General features: G+C 40.4%; 3 protein-coding genes across 30 annotated transcripts in view; 2 read left to right on the forward strand and 1 right to left on the reverse strand.

Annotated features, from left to right (window-relative positions):
• LOC117568296 (GTP-binding protein Di-Ras2) overlaps nucleotides 1-6,180 on the forward strand; it is a 50,383-nt gene extending 44,203 nt beyond the window's left edge. Inside the window, exons 6-7 of the mRNA XM_034248817.2 lie at nucleotides 3,452-3,563; nucleotides 3,663-6,180. Of these exons, the coding sequence (XP_034104708.1) occupies nucleotides 3,452-3,563; nucleotides 3,663-3,738 (188 nt within the window). The 3' untranslated portion in view covers nucleotides 3,739-6,180. The remainder of the gene's footprint in view (nucleotides 1-3,451; nucleotides 3,564-3,662) is intronic.
• Nucleotides 6,181-7,933: 1,753 nt separating this feature from the next.
• LOC117571678 (deoxyribonuclease TATDN1) lies at nucleotides 7,934-9,304 on the forward strand. Its single transcript, XM_052004119.1, has 5 exons — nucleotides 7,934-8,008; nucleotides 8,109-8,149; nucleotides 8,209-8,392; nucleotides 8,450-9,052; nucleotides 9,115-9,304. The coding sequence occupies exons 2-5, from the start codon at nucleotides 8,131-8,133 to the stop codon at nucleotides 9,218-9,220; spliced, it is 912 nt and encodes a 303-aa protein (XP_051860079.1). The 5' UTR covers nucleotides 7,934-8,008; nucleotides 8,109-8,130; the 3' UTR covers nucleotides 9,221-9,304.
• A 1,370-nt stretch (nucleotides 9,305-10,674) lies between these two features.
• LOC117571680 (myb-like protein Q) overlaps nucleotides 10,675-22,929 on the reverse strand; it is a 41,082-nt gene continuing 28,827 nt past the window's right edge. The window contains exons 5-20 of one of the 28 annotated variants that reach the window (XM_052004021.1): nucleotides 21,908-22,365; nucleotides 21,581-21,838; nucleotides 20,765-20,845; nucleotides 20,312-20,620; nucleotides 20,186-20,200; nucleotides 19,881-19,995; nucleotides 18,643-19,659; nucleotides 16,307-18,184; nucleotides 15,364-15,503; nucleotides 14,800-15,099; nucleotides 14,413-14,655; nucleotides 13,772-14,105; nucleotides 12,497-13,390; nucleotides 11,588-11,739; nucleotides 11,381-11,477; nucleotides 11,064-11,161 (exon numbers count right to left, since the gene is read on the reverse strand). In XM_052004021.1, coding sequence (XP_051859981.1) covers nucleotides 11,382-11,477; nucleotides 11,588-11,739; nucleotides 12,497-13,390; nucleotides 13,772-14,105; nucleotides 14,413-14,655; nucleotides 14,800-15,099; nucleotides 15,364-15,503; nucleotides 16,307-18,184; nucleotides 18,643-19,659; nucleotides 19,881-19,995; nucleotides 20,186-20,200; nucleotides 20,312-20,620; nucleotides 20,765-20,845; nucleotides 21,581-21,838; nucleotides 21,908-22,365 — 6,290 coding nt within the window. In that variant the 3' untranslated portion in view covers nucleotides 11,064-11,161; nucleotide 11,381. Of the gene's footprint in view, nucleotides 11,162-11,380; nucleotides 11,478-11,587; nucleotides 11,740-12,496; nucleotides 13,391-13,771; nucleotides 14,106-14,412; nucleotides 14,656-14,799; nucleotides 15,100-15,363; nucleotides 15,504-16,306; nucleotides 18,185-18,642; nucleotides 19,660-19,880; nucleotides 19,996-20,185; nucleotides 20,201-20,311; nucleotides 20,621-20,764; nucleotides 20,846-21,580; nucleotides 21,839-21,907; nucleotides 22,366-22,929 lie in introns of those variants that run through there. The other 27 variants (XM_052004023.1, XM_052004020.1, XM_052004031.1 and 24 more) reach the window with 27 other exon arrangements.

Below are 22,929 nucleotides of genomic sequence, written 5' to 3' on the forward strand. Positions count from 1 at the left end.
AATTGACAAAGAAACGTCAGCATCGATAGCATTAAGTATGTGCATAAGTCGGAGTACTCCCTTTCAATACCCATACACCTGATCCATAGCAAACATAGAGTATTTGGGGAGGAGGGCGGCGAGACAGAAGACCCACCCACATCAAAATCCAAGTCCTCGCGCCACTACAACAAATACGAATATGTAAGTCTGAGCAGTTAATCACGCGAATTGAGGCCATGCCAGGGCCACCACAAGTAATTGCCTTAAAAGTGCTCGTACGCTGCGCCACAAAATGCAAAAACAAATCACTCACGTTTTGCTTTAAGGTGTGCTACTTAATATCCACAGTTCTATGTGTGTATGTGGGTCTTTCTACACACGTGCTGACAACTCAATGAGCGTGTGTGAGTGTGTCTGGGTGATGGCGCATAAAAAATAGCTGGGCGCGTAAGCGCTTTGTGAGCACCCAAAGCCAAACAGCCAGAACAAGGAGCACCACACACATCCTCTGCTCCTATGCGTAGCGTAGAAATAAGTTCCTCTCTCTCCACCGTCCGCCCTCCCCCCTTTTGCCACAGTGACGAGACGAGGCAACGTAATGTGGTCTGGGTCTGTGGCTTTTGGGGCCGACGCGTCGCAACCGCAAGCAGTTTTATTCACAGTCAGCCAACTGAAGCCGTAACTCAATTGAAACTTTTACATGCTCGTTTGTAGTACTATGAAGAATGCCACACTTGCTGCCTAGAGTTTTGCATACGAATATTTTTGTATCACAGCAAAAATGTTATTTAGCAAACATCTTTACAGCTGGCGACTCGTTCATGTTTTTAAGCCATTTGAAACACCAGCCAGCTAACCAACCAGCTCCATCCTGCTGATGAAAACCTTTTGTGTAACCAGTAAAAACGGAAACGAAAAAAATGTATGAAATAAGTAAATTTACTCGTGCTGTCAGCAGTGCTAGTAGACCAGCAAATACTCTGTTTAGAACAAATTTGAAATAACAACTGAAAGTATTTATACTTTGTTACTTCATTTACAATAAATTTATTACCGAAGCGATCAAATATTTTTCTTTTTACGATATTTTAAACATGTTTTACTTTCATAGAAAATAAATCAATTTTGTCAATGAACGAAAATATATTCCGCTTAAAGTAGAACATATTTTTCAATGAACCCTTGAAACTATATTTTCTTTGTTCTACTTTTTCAACCCATTTGCAGCAAACAAATTACCGAAATTGGTGTAATGTTACTGACATTTTGAATATATTTTACCTCTATGTGATAAAAACAAAATTACTCATATTGTCAGTAGAATTCGTATACCCAGCGATTCTCTTTTAAAAATAAAATAGCTTTTGTCAATGGGCACCTGAAAGTATGCTACAGTTTTTGAGTTATACATTGTCAGCCAATTTGCAACAAACAAATTAACGTCGCTCTTTTTCTGAAAAAATATATTTAATTTGTACTATTCTTTTAATATTTTTTCTCTTTCATGTGCATAATACCCCTCTTGACTCTCAGTGGGTATTAAAAATAAAAATGTAATTTAATTTTGGGCTGTTCGGTCTGCCTCAAAATACTGCCACATATGCACAATTTTTTTCTCTTATGGGGAGCTGAGCATCGCCCCAGACTCTAATGAATACAGTCGGCACAAATGGTTCCGTAGTCTTATTACTCGCAGTGTTCGCAGTACTCGCATATTCCATCTATGTATATGAGAGTGTGTGTGTTTGCCTTTGTGCCCGAATGGGTTTACTATGTGCATTTGTAGCACAGGCGTGTAATAAGCCAAAAAAAAAAGAGAAAAACGAAAAAGGCAACACAATGTGCGTGTGGGTGTGGGTGTGTGAATGTGTTTGGTTCGCAGCGTGTGGCGAGGCAACACACAAAACTCGAATTTCCCATGATTCTAGCAGTTTTTGAGGCATTTTTCGCGCGTTTTGTGTCAGCGACAGCATTTTCATCGCATCAAACAACAACCAAAACAAGAACAACAACAAGAACAACAACTAGCGCAACAATGGCACTGGATAGCATTTTGTTTGCACTTGACACAACTGTACGCGAACACACTCGTATTTGCCTTATGCATATATTATGAGGTTGCAAAGTTCAACGAAATATTAAATAATATACAATTTTAAAGAATACATCCAGTTCCTTTGGGTACGTTTAACCAAACCACCAAATGGCAAATTGATGGAAACCCCATGAGAAATTCATTTACTTTTATCATTAAATCCAAACTGGAAACTTTTAATTTATGAAGCTCATTACAGCTAATGAAATACTTACAGAAACTTGCGTTCTTTGTAAATAGAAGTTAAACTGTCTTGATGATAGCTGTCCTGGGTCTGTCGGTCTGGTTCAGTAGCAAACAAGGCAAATCTATTCTTTATTAGCAGCAGTTTTCTGCTTTAACGCGCAGCCTGTCGCTGTTGTTAAATATTTATTCATCATCATGCTAGATTACACCTTTTGTTTCAGGTTGAATGAAAGCGCTTTAAATGGATATCAAATCAGTTAATCAATATGCGCAGTTTAATCGAATCATTTAGCCTTAGAGCTCAGACGTCTGTTCTCTCTCTTTTCTTAGAATTCAGATTACAAAACTGTTTGGCGAGAAATGAAATGAAAACATTGGGAGTATGGAAGATAATGTGTTATGTCTGCAGCTTGTTTCATTTAATAGAATGTCGTTAAAAACACATAAAGTTTGAGTTACTCATGGGAATACTAAATTTTAACTTTATAACAACATTTTCCTTTCATTCTTTCTTGGGAAGCAAGCTCAAGTCGCAAAATTTCGTAACAGTAGCAGCAGAGAGAAGAAAACTTTAAAATTAAGTTGGTTAACCATTCATCATGGTTTCATTTAAATCTACCTCAAGTCGGATCCATCAGAAAACAGTCAGCTGGGAAATGCATTTCCTTGAACGCTGAGTTTTCTGTGTACTCTGAGATCTCTGAGGTTTTTGGTCTCTCGACATCTCCCGCATCAGCTAATTGCTGTAGGTAACTTTGCCAGAAATCGATGCAGCCGTATTTCACTGAATTGTCAGTTGCCTGGCTACCAAACATGGAGTTTGAATTTCTTGCCATATCCTTTGATTACGCTGAGGCCAGTAACTGCGTCTCTCGGATGAGCGGCTCTTTGGCTTTTACTCTGGCATTATTGGCAACAAGGACGGAAGAAGAAAACCATCAGCATTGCAATGTTACCTGGAAATTGGATTTTCATATTTATATTCGCATTGCCATATATACTTGTAACCACTCTGTGTTGGGGGAAATTGTCATGCGTGAATCACACACACAAAATTTAGAAAATGTTATCATAATAATTTGATATTATTTGCATATGAGTTGATGTTTAAATTGCTCAACCAGTTGAATTCAAAATTGAAAATATGCACACATTTTAATAATAGAATTTTATTTGTTTCGCTTGCAGATAAAAATCGCATGAACAGTCCCGCAGTGGGCGGTGATAAAAAATCGAATCTGGTTGATGCCGTCGATGTGGCAAGTACCAGTGCAGAAGCCAAATTAAAGCCACGTTCCAGGTGAGACAACAGCAGCAGAATAAATAAATTGCTTGCATGATATCTCCCCAATACTCACTACTCAATACTCAATCGCTTGTTTATTCTGATTTTCCACAGATCACTCATACGACGTGCGTCACGCAAGACCAAACAGCAAATTAACAACGCATCCGATGACTGTAATTTGCAGTAAATACAGATGCCAAACGATGGTGACATGAAGCGCATAAATGTGTTGGGCATAAATACATGTTAGTTAATATTAACTATGATAAATAACAATTATTATTAATAATAATAAAGTCAAGTTTATTGCGCGAGTAAAACAACTGACAATTTAAATGAGATAATTATGAGAATATATCGATTATCGTGAATTTAAATATGTTATTTTGCTCAATACGCAAACTAAGCGAACAAAAAAGTATGAGTATTCCAGTTGTTTATAATCAATTTGCGGATCGATAATAATTTGTTAGATTATTGATACAAGAAACAAAAAGCATTAGGCACATTAGAATCTAATCTCATCATTATTTGCATGGGACCAGTTTTATTTGAAGTCATTTTTATAACTTCATCAAAGTCTGTCCTTCGGTTATTTTTTTTTTTTTTTGGTGAAAGCAAATCTTCTGCCTTTAGTTATTAAGCGTCGTAGAGTATGTGAGCTTCGGATTACCGACGAATCGATTTTATAATGCCAATTTGATTTTGCCATAAATTTACGTTTCTATTAGATAGCAATTTGTGTATGTGTGTGTGTGTATCTGTGAGTGGAATTTATAAGATATGCGACAGTCTTTGAACAAAGTCGAAATCATACAGTTCCTTTGATGATAAAATAATAGGAGTAACTCGGATTATGTGTGCGTGTAGCATAAGAATACTAAGTTAATTATGTTTTTTATTTTGAATACAATTATTCATAATCATTTAATTACGAGCATGTTGCGATAGCTTTAAAAATAGATTATTAACAAGTGTAGTCGAGTAAGTTAAATTGGTGAGATTGTTTGGTATACTAGCATTATTTAAATACAATGTATTCAAATCTTTAAAAAATGTAGTTGTTAAGCAAAAGAACAAATTAGAAAAATGCTGATGGCAGTCTTACAATTTGAATGTGGTTACAAGATTTGATTACGTTGCAGGTTGCAAGTTCTTTGGCAACGCGTGCCACTCAAGTTGCTTTGACTTTGGAGGGGGGAGACGGGGGAAGCAGCACCCCATGTTGACCTTTTTTAAACAGAGTCAAAGCACAGAAATCTTTGAGCAATTTATGGCATTTTCTTTTCTTCCATTTTCAAGAGAAGAAAAAAACCCAAGCCAAAGGAAAATGGTAATATGCAACTATAAACAAAACAATTTATTATGCAAAAGCGAGATACTAATTAATGTTTGTGTTTATGTTTATGTTTGTCCTCATTATGCTAGTAGCGCATAATTTGTGATGATTTCAATTGAAAATGATATCTTTCGCAGCACAAAGGACAACAGCTTAAGACATATTCAAGGATAATACAGGGTGCATGCTTATATTGCCAAATGAAGAGCCAATCAAATTAAACCTACTTACTAAAAATATCGCATTAACTATGAGTATTAGCTGAAGCTATAGGTGTTTATTTAGTAGCTCAAATAACTAAATGTTTTTTAAACAATTGATATATGCGAATGTATGCGTGTGTTTGTGTGTATGCGATTGAGTGCATATTTATGTAAGCAACAATTTACTAACAAATTGATATTTGATTTGAGGGTGTTTTTATTCGGTATGCTTAGCAAATAGCAAATAGAAGTTATTTCAAACAGACCGAAATCCAAGGAAAACTGCGCTAGTTGATTGGGGCGCTTTGTAAATGAATAAATCAATATACGGCAGATGCAAAGTGAATTGTGATGAAATAATATTTAACGATAATGATTTACTCAATAATAAATTGAATAAATGGTTTAGCTGGATAAGGGAATAACCTGTGGTTATTTGTTTTTGTTATATCCTTTGGATGCTTGCATTGAGGCTGACGTCCAGTAAAATATACATATACATATTGACATACATATGTTCTTATATGTAGGCTAAGGCTAAGGCATGCTAATTGTAAGGATAATATATTACAATATATACATACATATATATATATAAAGAATTTCTACCAGCATATGTTTATACATTGTTATTAAATGTAGTTAAATGAAACTAGCAACAAATCTGATGAGCCCAAAAAGAATGTATCAAAAACTATCCAGTTATCTAAAACCAACAAAAAAAATATCAGCGACAAACGGGAACACTTTGGCGATCAGCATTTTACAGTTATATATCTATATATATACTATATATACTCATTAATCGTTGACAGGCAAGAAAACATAAAGGAAACTAATTAATTATCTATAGATTTTGTTAAAAATGAGAATCAAATTTTGAAATATATATTTGTGTACGTAATTCGATTGTTCATAATGAAACTTTAAAACTAGAAACCCGAAAAAAATAACTCAAAAAACGAGTTGAATTTATTCAATAAAATATAAAAACAAAACAAAACAGAGCAGAGATTAAATATATGAAATAATGAGAAAATGTACTTATTTTTAAAATATTAAATTGAAACCAAATAAAACTACTAAGTGTGTCCATTAAAAAATAAATCAACTAAATGTGTTTTAATATGATATATATTTTTAAAGAAGTTATTATTTTTATATCTTTAATGGGATACGAGAAACGCTTTAAATATAATTCTGTTGGTAGCCCTAGATTGGCAATTATTCTCTGTTAAATAGACTAATTATTTTTGAATTGACATTAAACTTGCACCGAAGCCATTAAAATAAACCACACTGTAGCTGACACGCTCTGATTGGTCACCTGTTTATATCATCTGGTTGCACTACATTATAAATTACCTCCATACATTGCATGTATAGATGCTTAGTTGCTGCTGTTGTCGCTGACGAGGTTGCTGGGAAAATGCATCAACAATTGCAGCCACTAAATCAATTAAACAACTGACCACCCACCCAACTAAATCTCCCGCTTGCATGGTAACCATGCAATGTATAGTAGTACATTGTATGCTAGCCACAGCATCCATTAAAAGTAACTAATGGAATTTTATTCAAATTATAAATTGCATTTGCAGTAAATTCCAAAGCGTACGCAATGAAAATGTAAATGCCACTGCATTTAAATCAATTGAACTCCTAATGCCAAATGGGTAGCAATACACACCAAAACTGCGATTTATTCACAGGACATCACAATATGAAATTGCCACATATGGTTCGCGATGTTTCTTCGCTAAGTGAATGCTTGCGTATTTATGCAAATGTGGGAGAATTTCGAAGTAACTTTTGGGCGGAATGCGTGAAACACTAAACAGCTTTGGCAGCGACCTAATTAGTTAATATTATGCACATTGCCAAATGCAATTTTCCTGGCATTGATTCCGTATTAAAGTGACTTAAACGATTTAATGACTGCAGTTTATAACATAAATATATGGCAACATTTTCCATTGAGGTCACACGTACTTAATGCTTGTTGTTTTATGCAAGGGTCAATTGAAATTAAATACAAATAACAACACTTATGAAACTACAAGTATTAATTGAGCATGCATGAATTAATCTATATTTATATATAGAAACAAATTTTCTGAAAAACGACACCCTCGGCAAAATAATAATAAATTAAATTATTTTCAAATGAAATGAGTAAACAGTATACGATGCAGAACAAACATGGCTATCAGCATCAGACTATATTATAGTCCCATTCGTTACAATTTCATAATACCAATTTCAATTTATAATTATTAAATATGTGAAATATACGCATCAATTTTAAATTTCAAACTGACAGAAAATTACGCCATCTATCGACAATTTTATCAATGTATTGTAAAACATGCTCAATAGAGTAAGCACCGCCATCTGTTGAATAAGAGGTTCACAACTGACTTAGCAGTATTTTAAATGTGCAGTGTAAACGGCCTAATATACTTTTGCTATAAAAGCACATCTGGTACTTTTCGGTATTTCTGAAGTTTTAATCTACTCTCACTTACCAAAGTTTGCTTAGGAAGAAAATGCCGTTACTTAGAGTAAATTCCTCATTTTTCGGTTTTACTATTTTCAAAAATAGATGTGTTTAACGGCAACTTGATTAGTTCTCTCTGATCGCACTAAATAACAACTGAATGATGCGGAAAACGAGGTAAAGATATTTTGAGAAACAATCAAATAAAACGCTAATCAAGGGACGCGACTTTTTCACACGCGTTGAAAATATACTGTACTAAAAGCAAAGAGTAACCAGATGACCACTTAATGGAATTTCTTTATTTTAGTAGATGTCGTATGCTTGTAAACGTATATTTCCGAAATATAATGAATGGTCACACACCCACACCGGTGTTTAATAAAACAGCTTTTATAAAGTTTTAAAGAAAAAGGTAAGAATTTTTGGAAACAATTTTAATTATTAACTAATTAATAAAGTCTGCCTGCAAACCAATCATCGATGTTTGCCATAAAAAATCGTTGCTTCTCCAGCTCTACACAGTACTACTTTAAAATGGCTTTAAAATATATTGGTAAGTGAACGCAAATCATAAACAAATTCAATTAATCTTAAATACCATTACTTCATAAGATATTGGCGCAAATCTAACGGATCCTATGTTCCGTGGCTGCTATGGTGGCTCAACCAAGCACCAGGCTGACCTCAATTTTGTCTTGGATCGCGCGTGGCAACATGGACTGCAGAAGCTGATAGCCACATCTGGATGCGTGAGCGACGTGGACGAAGCTCTGGAACTAGTAGCCAAAGATGGCAAGTAGCAAAAAAAAAAACAATAGCTTAATGAAATTGCAATAACTTCCGTTACAGAGAGACTCGTCACAACAGTGGGCGCGCATCCCACACGCTGTGGTGAATTCGTGGCAGAACCAGAGCAATACTACAATGAGCTGCGCTCCAGAATCAAGGCAAATCCACAGAAAGTAGTCGCTGTTGGAGAATGCGGTCTAGACTACGATCGTTTGCACTTCTGTGACAAGGAAACACAAAAGCAATACTTTGAGAAGCAGCTGAGTTTAGCCGAAGAATTTAAATTGCCTTTATTCTTGCATATGCGGAACGCCCACGAGGACTTTATGGCTATATTAGAACGTAATAGAGATAAACTGAAAGCCTGTGGTGGAGGCGTGGTGCACAGCTTCACTGGCACACTAGAGGAGGCTCAGAGCATACTGGCATTCGGTGGCCTCTACATTGGTTTGAATGGTTGCTCTTTGAAAACAGAAGAAAACGTCGAAGTGGTACGACAACTGCCCAATGATCGGATAATGCTGGAAACGGATTGTCCTTGGTGCGGCATTCGTCCCTCTCATGCGAGTCACAAGCACGTGTCCACCAAGTTTCCGACTGTTAAAAAGAAGGAAAAATGGACCGCGGAGACATTGATAGATGGTCGCAACGAACCCTGTCAGATTACGTGAGTTTATCTCTCTATTTTAATTGTAATCTTAACATTATTCATATCGTTTTTAATTGCAGTCAAGTACTGGAGGCAATAGCGGGAATTAAGCAGGAGCCCAAGGAGAAACTGGCCGAAATCTACTATCAAAACACAGAGGATTTGTTCTTTAGCAAGACGAAATAAAAGAAATTGTTACATTTTATGCTTTTACATTTATTGTATGTATTATTGTTTCTCATGTCCTAAATGCAAATGAATTCAAAAATACGCATTACAACTTGATGTATTTGTTTTGTTTATGAATTATTAGTTAGCGGTTGCTTTTGCTTTTGCAATAAACACACGGAAACACATTAAGATTAACATTTAGATTTGTAAATAATTGTATTTGTTAATTAACTTTTGTTTTGTTAAGTATGTATGCGTGTATAGAGATGATCGCCAAAAAATATATATGTATGGATGTGTGTAGACCCCAAGTGTGTTGTGTATGTATACAATATATCTATATATGTATGTATTTGTATATTTAGATTTTGTTTATGCTTTAAATACTAATGGGGTATGTAGCTTAGTTATTGCCATTTTGATTACGATACGACGTTTTGCAATAGACCAATGGATGTCAATAGTTTGATTAGTTATTGATTACAATTGAAGCCTTAAAAAGCGTATATACAAAATATTTTGTAAATATTTAAAAAGTCTGTTAACTAGCCATAGAACTTTTTTCGAGTATAATATCAAATGTTAGAAATATGTAAATGCTATCAACAAGTTGGTTTACTTGTGGTTATTTTGTAATACTTATATTTTGCTGTAAGAATGCAATAGTTAAAACGAAAATCTCTATAAAATGTCTGTTAAAACTGTCGATATAGCTCTATGTATTTCTTGTTTCGAAACTGATATGAACGAAAATGATATATGTGTATATTAGATTTTTGTAGTTTAATTGAGAAACTGCTCTCTAGTCTACTCAGTTTTGCATTTTAAATGACAATTTATTTGGTAGCACAATTAATAGATTCAGTCAAATTGAAATATTTATAGCTTAATGCTTCTTTGATATGAACTCGTTCATACTATATAGCACACTACGATTAAGCGCTGAATTCGATTCCGAATCCTTGGCAGAGTTTGCAGTTCGAGATATAAGATAAAAAGTTAGAATCAGTTACAGTGGGATGTCTTTAAGTTCCTATCAACTATTTATGCGCGTGTCCTTAAGATAAAGTCTATAGCGTCTATAGCTATTTATCAATATAATTGTAAATGTTTTTGTCGAATATGCTCAGTCCCTTTCAATTGACTCGCAGTTGAATTTGGGGTCTTCATAAAAATAAGCCAATTAAATTATAAAATCCAAATCAATAATTATAGATGAATACGACAAGTTCGTTTATTGGGAGTCACATTAGTTTTGTATTGTAAATTAAATCATACATATGTACATAAACATAGAGAAATTATAAATAATATTAAATAGTGGGCGCAGCAACTATGGTTCACTAATAGTAAATTCGAGTTGAAATTATAAATAAATAATCCATGAAAATAATCCAACATAACTTCAATTGTCTTCCACTTTTCACATTTCACTTAACAAAACGAGTGTTACTTAAAATACATTTAAATATAATTTAAATAAATGTATATTTATATATATTAATGGGCATATTTTAAGGAAAAATCAAAAGAAATGCCAAATGTTATTTCAACGTTTGCAACTAGAGAATTTTCCAAAACCCTTTTTGATTTTCTTTCTTTCTTTCTTTTGTTTTTTGTTGTTTGTTGTTTTATGTATAAATATATTTGTAGTATTCATTTTGTTGTATTCTGTATGCGCATATTTATCATATGTATCGTATTATCGTATGTAGTTTAAGTTTTATATTGTATATACGAGTTTCTTAGTTTCAAACTAAACTCTGCGACCTGCAATCGAGCAGGCGATGCCGCCTCATAGTTAAATTTGGATTAATAATAAATAATATTCGTTTGCTAAATTAATAATTAATGTATTTTGGGCGCACTGCGATCGTTGATCTTCTGATTCCTCTTCAGGGTCGCGCCTCGTTTTATCTGATCCATCAACGACTCATGACATATACGTGGATCCGGCTGGAAGTGTAAAAATTGAATGCGATTAAAATTGCAGCTACATTAATCTTAAACAAGCTTTGGCACTGTATATAGAAATAGTATACATAAGTAGTTAATGCTTGGCACTTTTTGGGGAGGGGATTAGGTGTCTCCGCTGGGACGGGACAAACATGAACAAAACGCAATAAACAAAACAAAACATGAACAGAAAAAACAAAACAAACAAAGACAAAATACCTTAACACTGCTCATCACAAGTGCTGGAGTTGGGATAGGTGGGTGGTCTACGATAGTGTGCACTGGGACGCGATAGATTTTGTGGATTTTGATACATCTAAGTGGCACAACACAGCACAAATAGATCATTGAGACGAGGAATGAATGAGAGATAGAGAGACAGTGGGATATCTCGCAGAAATGTTATGGATGCCTTGTAGTACTTACCAGGGCCTTGCTATTGATCAGATTTCGCACTGCAAATGCACGTCCAGACATGCCCTGCTTGGCCAACTTCGCATTGAGATTCTCGAGAAATTCAGCCTTGGTCTTGGCACGTATGCTGCCAGTCTTTTCGATATTGGTGCTTGTGGCATAGTCTATGCGGTTTCGAATCGAATAGCGTTTGGAATGTGTGTGTTTGTTTGGTGCACAAAGCGCACATATAAAAGAAAAAGAAGCAAACGAATGTTTGACAAATGTTTTCATAAGAATGTGTTTGTGTTGAGATGTGTGTGTGTGTGCTATGCGACAAAGTTTAAGAATGAGTTAAGAATTTTGTTGATATATGCAAACGATTTATTATTTGAAAGAAAAAAGAGATAAAACCAAAATAAACAGTTGCCGAGTATAAACAGTAGTAGAATTAAGAAAGGGGTGCAATGAAATGTTTTAAAAGTTGATGTGAAAGTCGCTGTTGCCAGTTGCTTCATCGAACAGACGGCAACAGCAGGTCAAGAAATGAGATGAAATTCTTATCCTGTTCCTTCGCTGGAGACGCTCGTTAAGGTTAATTGGCAACACTTTCTGATACATCATTGTTTAATTTCATTTATTTACAATCCAAATTCAAATCGAAAGTTGAAAATCAAAAACAAAGAACAACAAAAGCAACATGCAATTTGCAAAAAAAAAAAAAAGAAGAATTTCATTCGACGGCGCGCAACATCATGAAAACAACAAAAGATAAAAAAGAAACTAAAGAAAAATGCAAGGAATTAAAAATTCAATTATCCACATGTCAATAAGACAAAACAAATCAAATCAACAACAAGAAATCAAAAACTGAAAGAACGAACAAATAAACTCCGCTGAACAACTTGCAATCAAATCATATCAAATCAAACGCGCGCTCACTTGAATGATGTGCCTGGACATGGGGCATATGGGGCGTATGCGCATTCGCATTCGCGTTCACATTTGCGTTGGCATTGGCGTGTGCGTGGGCGTTCGAGTGTCCGTGGGCATGGGCGTTATTGTGGCTGGCATAATAAACGCCGCCATTGCTGTTGCCGCCAGCAACATCACGATAATAATGTTGTTGCTGCTGCTGCTGCTGCTGTTGATGTTGCTGTTGCTGATGATGGTATTGCTGCTGCTGCTGCTGATGGTGTGCAGCACCGCCACGTGCCGTGGTGCCATAAATGCTGGCCATAGTTGCCGATGATGCGGGCGAGCCACAGGTGGGCGAGGCAGCTGGCGTCGAGTGCACCGACGATGGCGAATGAAACTTGACGGCTGTGGTTTGAATGAATGGATTCGTTGATACGAATATCTTTTGCTGCACACTGGAATGACGCGATGGTATGGGTGGCTGTCGCTGTTGTTGCTGCTGCTGCTGCTGGGCATGTTGCTGCTGCTGCGGCAGCGGCATCGGAGATCGCTGATTAGCATGCCCATTGCCAACGCTGATGCCTGTTGGCTGTTGATATTGCTGCTGTTGTAGTTGCTGCTGTTGCAGTTGCTGCTGGTGCTGCTGCTGTTGTTGTTGCTGCAAGCGTTGCTGCTGCAATATGTTTTTGGGCAACGTGGCACTGTTGGAGGCAGCAGCATATGCGTTGACCAAATGGTTGCCCATGTTGTTGCTGTTGCTGTGCCCAACACTGGGGCGCGCCATTTTCTTGGGCATGGTTGCTGAATAAATGGGCGGCGGTGGCGGATCTTCAAGCGGTGGTGGACATGTATAATGCTGCTGTTGTTGCTGTTGCAGCTGTTGGTGTTGTCGCATGTTTGCCGTTGCTTGCGCAGCTGCTGAATTTTTTGTAAACGAATTTGAAAAGTTGCCAAAATCTTTGCTATTTACTGCTGCTGCTGCAGCGGCGGCAGCTGCAATTGGCGCTTGTGGCGGCTGATAATGCGATGCATTGTTGGCTGTCGTTGTTGATGACGTTGAGTTTGAAAATGAACTGACTTTAGAGAGCAACGATGATGTGGATGATGATAGCGGAAAATGTGGCAAAGCATTGAATGAAGAGGAGGTGGAAGAGTTAGAAGTTGTTGCAGCCGCAGCTGCAGCATTGTTTGTCAATGCTGCAGGCGTTGCGGCTGTCGATGAAGATGGTGATGCAGATGATGTGCCGAAACTAGCATAAATTCTATGTTGCTGTTGTGCAAGTTTATGTTCAGATTTACCGTCGTAGTGTTGCTGCTGTTGCTGCTGCTGTGACATGGACAAACCATTGCCGCCACGCATGTAAATGGATTCACCTCCTCCTACTCCTACTCCACCAGCGTTGCCATAAATGCCCTCGGCAACATGTTGCTGTTGTTGTTGGTGCTGTTGCTGCTTGCTGTTGAGCCGTGCATTGAGCTGTGCAATTAGATTCGGATTCGCCTTGGGCTGTGTCGGTGGCAGTGGATGGGCATGGCCATTTGGGCTGGGGCTGCTGGTACGAAAGCTGGACATGTTGTTCACCAGTTTGGGTTGCGCATAGATGCTGCCACTAGGCGATGAAGTGCGGAACGACTGCGTGAATTGAGTGTGCGCGTGTGCATGAGAGAAAGAAGAACAATAAAAGGCAATATAAATTAAAATGCGAACGAGAATTAAATATATGTGTTAGCTATGCATCTCCATCTAGAACGAGATGTTGTTGGTATGCATGATAAACTAAGCTAAATGGTATTATTACAACTAGTCTAAGCAGACAAATTAGAACGATTAGTGGGCACGATGAGCGAAGGGCAGTTGTTAAACGCAGTTGCAGTTGCAGTTGCTCAGTTGCAACTCAGCTTGGTTAGTGGCGCAGTCAACTGAATGCTGTTGCACTTACGGCGGCATCTACCTGTGGTGGCCCATGGTATGGAGGCGGTGTTGGCGGCAGCTGCTCATGATGATTATGCTGATGTGTTTGATGTGACGTATGATGTTGCTGCGCAAAGCGTAGTTGTTGTTGCTGATGTTGCTGCTGCTGCTGTTGAGGTGGCAGGGCTTGAGCATATGCATGCAGCTCCATATAGGAATTATAATAAGCTTCATATTCAGCATCGTCGTTGGGGGAGGGCTTGTGCATGGGCTGTGATGTCAGTTAATTGGCAAGTGTGTGTGGTTGTGTGTGTGTTTTCGTTGTGATAAGGCAAAGCAAATGGAAATAAAAAATGTAAAGAAATCATAGTAAACAGAAGAGTTAAAAGCCCGTAGCCAATAGATGAGCACACACCTGCAATAAAGACTGTTGCTGCTGTTGTTGCAATTGTTGTTGCTGCTGCTGCTGATGCATGCGTCGCAGTGCAACAGGCGAGGCAGGTTGATGCCGCATGGCGGCCAGAGCACGCACTGTCTCCGACACCTTGAGCGCTGAGCTGGGCATCGCTGCTGGCGGCGTGGGCGATGTGGAATATGCTGTTGTTGCCTCCAGCAGAAAAGCCGGCGGCGGCGGCAAATGCTCGCTAGAGTTGCTCAGCGATAGCGACTGTTGCTGATATGCGTGAGAGTTGTGGTTGCTGCTATGCTGCGGCTGCTGTTGCATTTGGTGCATCATTAAAATCATAAGTGAGAAACGAAATCAACAACATAAGCGAAACAAAGAAACAGAAACTTGTGTTGTTGTTGTTCTTGTTGTGTGGCAAGATCGATTAATCACGCAATCAATCAATCGCTTTGGCCTTCCTCTTACCTGTCGCCTAACTTAACTCGAGCTTAAGCACTAACTTAATTAAGTGAATGTATCTTATTTAACCAAAAACAAAATAAAAACTAGTGAAATAACTGGTCGAAAACTTACCCCGACATTGTTGGGACTCGGAGTCACCGATGAACTGCGTCTCACCGGTGGCGGCGGTTTGGCCTGATTAATGGATGAACGACGTGCGATGCGTGTTGAGCTGCCCATTGCTGCTCCTCCTCCTCCGCCTCCTGCTCCTCCTGTGAAATGTAGCAATGTCGATTAACAAGTGAAAGCAGAACTTTTGGATGTTCAAAGTTAATAACAATTATACATATATATAGTACAAATATGTACACAGTTGAGGACACACGCACACCAGATACCAGTTAGAAGACGACGAGTTTTATTTGCTAGTAGTTGCTACTAAACTAATACAAAGGAGTATCTCTCGGATACTTGAACTGTTAGCACAACATTGAAGTGAGTTCCCATTCAAAATACCCTACACCAAAGACGATGAATAACCACACAAGTATAAGCTTAGTAAATTGGTTGATCGCAGTAGTAGTTGATCAAAAGTAGTTCCGGAAATTAGTTAAGCCTGATTAGTGTGAAGCTGTGTCGCAATAAGTTGCAGTTAACGTGCTGTGTGTGTGAACAGCTAAGATCATATGAATATAATGTATTTAGTGAAATTTAATAATAATTTTCTTTTATACTTTTATGACCTTAGCTTGCTGTGGTTGCTGCTATGAGTGAATGAGTGAGTGGTGATTATATGCATTGAGTGTTGGGGGAGTTAAAGCATCAAGTTAGGAAACAAAAGCGAAAGGTTAAGACAACACAATGAAGAAATACATAATAATATTTGTATATCAATATTAGAACCAAAACGAATCGAACGTGAGGTAAACCAAAGCCAAAAAGGTAGATGATGAGACGGAAGCAGAGAGAGAGAAAAAAACGAGAAATAATCGATTGTTAAACAAAATAATCAACTTAAAGGAGTGAAGAATATTTTGCAAAAATGAAAATCAACAAAAAGAAAAGTAAAACGAACCCGACAGCGATGCCGGCCTTGGCGTTATGCACGGTTTGGCTTGGGGATTGGCATTGGCATTGGCATTGAGATTGGAGCACGCATATGAATTGGTTGTGGGTGGTGGAAGTTGTGGTGTAGTTGTTGTTGTTGTTGGCGTGGGCGTGGACGTTGGCTTAGCGGGCACATGGGGCGGAGGCAGCGCAGTTGCTGATAATGCGGATGATGATGATAATGATGGCAATGACAATTTGGCCCCAGGAGAACTTGCTGATAATGATGATGGTGATGCAGATGCATTTGATGTTGGTGATGAGAATGTTGCTGTTGTTGTGGGCGTTTTGTATGGCGCATGATTGGATGTTGCTGATGATGATAATGATGTTTGATTTGGCATTCTATGATTTTGGTTTATGGATGCGGATGCAATTGCGCTTGCAATAACGGCAGGTTTATTAGTGACATTACAGTTTGCTGTTGATGTTGCTGTTGTTGTTGTTGCTGTGTTGGCGTTTTGGGGCGACTGTGGTGAGTGTTGTTGTGGTGATTGTTGCTGCTGCTGATCTTGTTGTGGACTGTTGAGCTGCTGTTGTTGTTGCTGCTGCTGCTGCTGCAATTGCTGCTGCACTTTCTGTTTCTGCTGGCGTATCTTGGCATCTAAGTCGGCCTTAAAGTCAAACTTTCTAGGTATCACTGGCTTACTGCTGTTGCTGCTGGCCGCATCTAGCGCTGGCCCATTAAATATGCTCAGGCTGATGGGCTTTGGCGGCAGCTTGCGCCGCACGGCACCAGCAACATTACTGCTGCTATCACTCAGCAACTGTTGCTGGTGCTGCTGTTGTTGTGGTTGCGGTTGCTGTGGCTGTGGCTGTTGCCGTTGCTCTTCACTAACTCTAAGCTTATCCGTACCTCTGTGTTGTGGACTAGCGCGTCCCAGCAACTGCAGCTGTTGCTCGCTGGATGCCCGAAACGATGAGAGGCGTTGCTTGGCCGGCGCCACAGTTGCTGTGGCCGGCTGTAAACGGCCACCGCCTCCAACTCCACCGCCAGAAGCGGCATCAGGCGACTCGGGTGAGCCAGCCAAATTGTCGGGCAACTGTTGCAGCTCGCGCATCTCGTGCAACTGCAATTGCTGCGGATCTTTGGTGCGCAACAGCACAATCTCCGAGTTCTGCTTGACAAACTCAATGTCCGGCGTATTGGGTATCTGATGGTCATAGATCACAACGACAGCGCTGCCGCCATCACTGCAATTGTCCACATACGCATGTCGCGGCTGCTGGCTCAGGCACACGCTGTCCGATGCAGCCAACGAAATGCTGTCGGCCGCCGAGGCGTACAGCGATCGACTGTCGCTGCCATTACCGCTGCCATTGTAGGGATCATCACGATTGGCGGCAAAGTGTGCGAACGTGGGATTCTCATAGCCACCGGCCAATATGCCGCCGGTCAACGAACTCGTCTCGCTCACATAGCAACGACTCAGCTCCGAGTCGCTGGCACCCAGTTGCTGATGTCGTCTGGCTGCTGCCAGACTGCCTTCCTCGCCGGCCAGTTCCTCCGACGTGGTGTCGGAGATATCGGTGCCACAGCCACTGGAATTCGTCTGGTTGCTGATGGCACAGCAGTCGATGTTGCTGCTGGGTAGCAGGAGATCTGTGTTGCAGTTGTTGTTGTCGTTGCTGGTGTTGCTGCTGGCACCGCTGTTGCTGCTGTTGTTGTTGTTGCTGCCGCTGTTGCTATTGTTGCCACTGATGTTGTTGTTGCTGTTGATGTTACTGCTGTGCTGTTGTTGATGCTGCTGCTGCTTGCCCTTGCCCTCATCGATCTCACGTTGAAAAGAGTCTAATTCGCCAATTAAATTGTTAAGTGCTTGAATCGAGTCTTCGAAAGATTTATCTAATTATCAAAAGGCAATTTTGTGTTGTGGTGTTTTTTTGGTGTGGTGCAAAAGTTCACGAAATATTGCGCGAAATTAAACGAAATTGTTTTTGGAATAATTTACAATTTGTTGTCAGAGTGTGTGTGTGTGGGTGTGTGTGTTGATTTTTATGTGTGTGAGAAATACACAACAACAAAAAAACCAAATGAGAGAAATGTGGTGGGAAAAAAGAAAACAAAAACAGAAAAAAGATAAATCGGGTTAAATATAGCAAATCACAAAGGGGCAAAGAGGTATGTAGGTAGGTAGTTTGATAGGTAGGGGCGGGGAGGGGAGGACAGGCTTCAAAACAATTGTCGAGGGGGAAACAAGACGAAGTATTGAACTGTGCACGAAGAGTGGAGTTGACTGTACTCCTCCTCCCCCGAATTGAGTGCATGTCGAGTGCTGTTGTTGTGCTCTCTGATTGACTTACCCATTTCCTGTTGCTCCACAGCGCGCAGTTCCTCCGAGCGTCGAGCAACGCCACCAATGACTCCGCCAACTGCTCCGGTTGTTACTCCTCCTCCACCGCCAGCTACAGCTGCAGCTATAGTTGTGGGGATTGGAGCTGCTGCAGCGGCTGCTGCCTGCTTCTCAAACATGGATGCCTTCTGCAGCACCGAGGCACGGGAACGCTCATCGCTCTCGCTGGTTTCGCTGGCTTCGGCCGTCGTCGATTGTCCTGGCTCGGTGATCTTTAGCACATCGGTGGTGGAGTTGGCGGAGGCGGGGGGCGTGGGTGAGCTGACCTGATAGACGAAGCCGAGACCGAGACCGCTGGCAATGCTGCCGCCGCTTGGAGTACCTGCAGCAGTGGACGTGGGTGAGTTGGTTAACAGTGGTGAATAGTGATTCTGTGGCGTTGAGCAGCCGCTCGAGGGCGTTGTGGTGCTTGTGTTGGTGTTGGTATTGGTGTTGTTTGTATGCCCGCCACCACCAGCAACACAGCCCACAAGCGAGGCGGCCACAGCCGAGTCAATGGATGGATGCGAGTGCAACGATGAGGCTGTGCTTGTGGACACCGACGACGATATGGAATGGGAGCGTGTGCCAAGGCCACTGCCATGTACTGATTGCTGCTGCTGTTGTTGCTGCTGCTGCTGATGATTGAGGCTGCTGCTGCTGTTGCTGATGTGCGCTTGCTGCGATTGCTGATGCTGCAGCAACTGTTGCTGCAACGAACTTGTCGAAGAGTCATTCGAATGCTGCGAACAAATCGAATCAATGCTGCTTTGTTGCTGCAACAATGGTTGATGTTGTTGCTGCTGCTGTTGTGTCTGTGTCTGTGGTTGCTGTTGCTGCTGTGACTGTTGCTGATTAGTTAGTTTGATTGCCGCCAGCTCAGATAGGTTAGCATAGGTAGGCGGGGTTTGTGGTTGCTGTGGCTGTGATTGCTGCTGTTGTTGCTGTTGCTGCTGTTGTTGTTGTGCATGATGTGCTGCTGACAGCTCTGTGTTTGGACATTAACATGAACGTTGGACAAAGCATGCGCATGGTGATCGTGTTGGTGTTGGGATGTTGTTCAGGGTAAAGAGAGAAAGAGTAGCACAATAAGACAAATGGAGATTAGTAAGAGACTCGATGGATTAGGCATTGAAGCGTGCACACAAGGACACAACAAATAAAACACAAGATTATGTACAAAGAGAGATTTCGTATCAATTTTCTTACCTTTCGTGATATGAGCCGGAATCGGTGAGGGGCACTGACGCTGCAGCAGATTCTGACCACTGTTCTGACGATGATTACTCTGCGCCGACAACGGACGCTCCAGCGACGAACAGCGCTGCAATAGGAACACAATTAGCAGACAGTTTGCGACAAAAGTGTATTAAAAAATAAGTAGTTGTAGATGAGACAATGACGACGACTGACTAATTGGCAACTGGGTTGAAGTAGCTTGGGACATTAGCTGATGAGCGCATGCAAATGAGCGCGTCTAGGTCTAGGATTTTAAGGACTACGCTGCCACTTACCACATGTGCCGGCTTCTATACACGCAGTATTTACATTTTCGATTGTTGCCACACAGCAAATATTAACGAGAAACAACTTAATCACTAACAGAACACAAAAAGAACTCCCCAAAAACCGATGCTTACCACAGGCAATGGAGGACGACTGAGCGATGCTGCCGGCGATTTCTGTGTTGCCGGCGTATTCTGACCCGAGGCGGAACCGTTGCCAGTCGGCACCGTTGCGGGTATGAGGCTGCCGCTGCTGTTGGACTCGTGTATGGTCTCGGGATTCTGGAACGTGTAGACAGTCAATGGCGGACGCTGATGACCCTTCTCATAGGTGGTTGAAATCGTATGCGGACGATCAGCAGTCGGTGGCAGCGCGTCCACAGCATCCTGGGAATGTGGCGGCCAAGTGGATACAGCGTGCGTCTGGTTGGTAGCATTCGAAACCTGTCGAAAGCGACAATTAGTAAATGAATAACATAAAGCGATAATTGCACAAAACACAATAATTAATAATTATCTTTATTTTTGGCAAACAAAATTAAAGTTAAATTAAAAAAAAAAAACTAAATTAGAGAATTAAATGAAAACCTGTGTTGTTAGCGCTGGCGATGAGCAAAAGCCACTATCACTGGATTCACCAGGTTTCAAGCGAATTGCGGGCGTTACAAACTAAAACAATAAAAAAAAAGAACACAAAAGACAAAAGAACGTTTTGATGAAAGCCCCAAAAACAAATGGATAGGCGAACACAAAAGAATGACAACATTTACACACACAGACATTACTTCAGTCTTCGCACTATGCAATAAAAACTTGGGAGCAGTTGAATGTACTAAGATTCCATAAAGGTTTCATTTTCTGGCAGAGACCTGACATAAAAAACGATTGTTTGTGTAGAGAATATGTTAAATTTGTAAAAATAACTGTCTTGTTTAGATTGATAGTCAAATTGTAGATAAATGTTTGTAAACAACAAAATTCGCAAAATCACAAAAGAATACTATTTTAGTATTAAAAGAGCATGACAAAGAACATTATTGCTTTAGAAACTATGTTCAATTTGTTACAATAACTTTTTGTTCATCAAACATTCAATTAAACTGTTAATTGTTAAAAAAAAAAACAGTATTTACAACATGGCGAAAGAATATTTTTGTAGTCCTGCATTTAGCCCTATCTAAAATAATATTTGAATCTGATCGATAGACCTTTTCTTACAATTACAGTACAGTTACAGAACTTTGATTAAGACAAGTTTTAATAAAAGTTAATGAAAATATTTTGTCAATTTCTTCTACATATTAAATCGAAATGCAGAAATGTTGCACACATTCATTTCTCTCCCCATTTTTATTGCATAGTGTTGTCAGTCAATGCAGCAGCTGTTGACGCAACAGCACAAACCTGCGATAGCGAGCGTTGATAGTGATGATGACCCGGCGAGTTGCTGGAGCCGCTGCTGTTCATGCTGCTAATGGAGCAGACGGAACTCTTGCGTGAGCCCAAGGAATTGGAACAGCCGCCGCCTTGGGAGCCAGAGCCACCGCCAGGCGATTCGGGATATAGATTAATGCTAGCCTTGGCATCGTGAATCAGTTCCTCCGAAGCCTGTGGCAAAACGCTGGGCTCCTTGGTGACCAAAGCAATGGATTCCATAGCCTCCTAGAGTAGGGAAGAAGACAGGGTTTTAATTTTCGGCACTTCCAAAAGATGCAATATCTTCACACTTACCTGCAGATGACCGAGCTCGGACATCACCTCGCATTCCTCATGCACCACGGGCTGCAGCATGTGCACAAAGCTGCAGTAACGCAATCGTTCCTCGACCATCGCCGCACGTAGTGACTTCTTCTCGACCTCCTCGAGTTCGGCGCGTCGCAAAGTTACATCTTGCATGTGCGAATCCATCAATGACTGCAGGCTGTTGTCCGTCTGTCCCTTGCGTGCCTTCTTCTGCAGACGCAGCGTGTCGCTGGAGCGCTTCTTTAACTCACTGCGACAGCGTTTATACTCTTTGGCATGATCCTTATCGATGGTGGCCACTGTGCGCTTCCAGTCCTCGATCTTGTCCTGCAGCGGCTGCACCAGGCAATCCATAATTGCGCTGGTGAAGGTCTTCAAACGGGTCTCGACCGCCTTGTGGCGCAGACAAACACGGGTCAGGGCGGTGCCAATCTCCTTGGATGCACCTGCAAATCGGAAAGCAGAGCAAATTGAATTATAGTACACAAAGTTGATAGTTGATGCCTGTGCTCTGATTTGTGAACTGACTTCTGACTCGACTGCCTGTGAACGGAAATGTTAGTTATTGTGTGTAGTTGTCGTGTCGTCTATGGACACGCCACAATGTCTGGACGACGTCGCTTCAATTTGGCAGCGCATCGTTGCATGCCACACGGACTTTAGGAGGGGCTTTGAAGTCGGTCAACAACCGGTCTCGTGTGTGCCCATTATGCCAGCTAACAGCTAACAGCTATGAGCTACTGCTAAGCTTCAGGCACAACTGCCTATCAACCGTGTGACAGCAGCACATGCTTAATAATCTATGCACGCTCTCTTGTTGCGCCTCCTCTTTCTCCTTCTCCTTTCCCTCTGCCTCCTGCTCCTCATCCAAATCAAATTATCTGTGCAACTGATGAGCGAATGCTATTATCCTATTGATTTCTACTTTTTCCCAACTGAACTGCGAAAAGTACTCCTCATAATGCGAGACCAAGGCAAATGCCATTTAAAGCACTTTATGGACACCCCCA

The sequence above is a fragment of the Drosophila albomicans genome, chromosome 3 (assembly GCF_009650485.2).
Source record: "Drosophila albomicans strain 15112-1751.03 chromosome 3, ASM965048v2, whole genome shotgun sequence".
NCBI lineage: Eukaryota > Metazoa > Arthropoda > Insecta > Diptera > Drosophilidae > Drosophila > Drosophila albomicans.

What these genes read in the sequence shown, in the direction of transcription:
- LOC117571678 (XM_052004119.1), top strand. An exon ending in CTAGTAGCCAAAGATGGCAA is followed by an intron (nt 8,393 to 8,449) that starts GTAGCAAAAAAA and finishes CGTTACAGAGAG; the next exon opens with ACTCGTCACAACAGTGGGCG. An exon ending in AACGAACCCTGTCAGATTAC is followed by an intron (nt 9,053 to 9,114) that starts GTGAGTTTATCT and finishes TTTTAATTGCAG; the next exon opens with TCAAGTACTGGAGGCAATAG.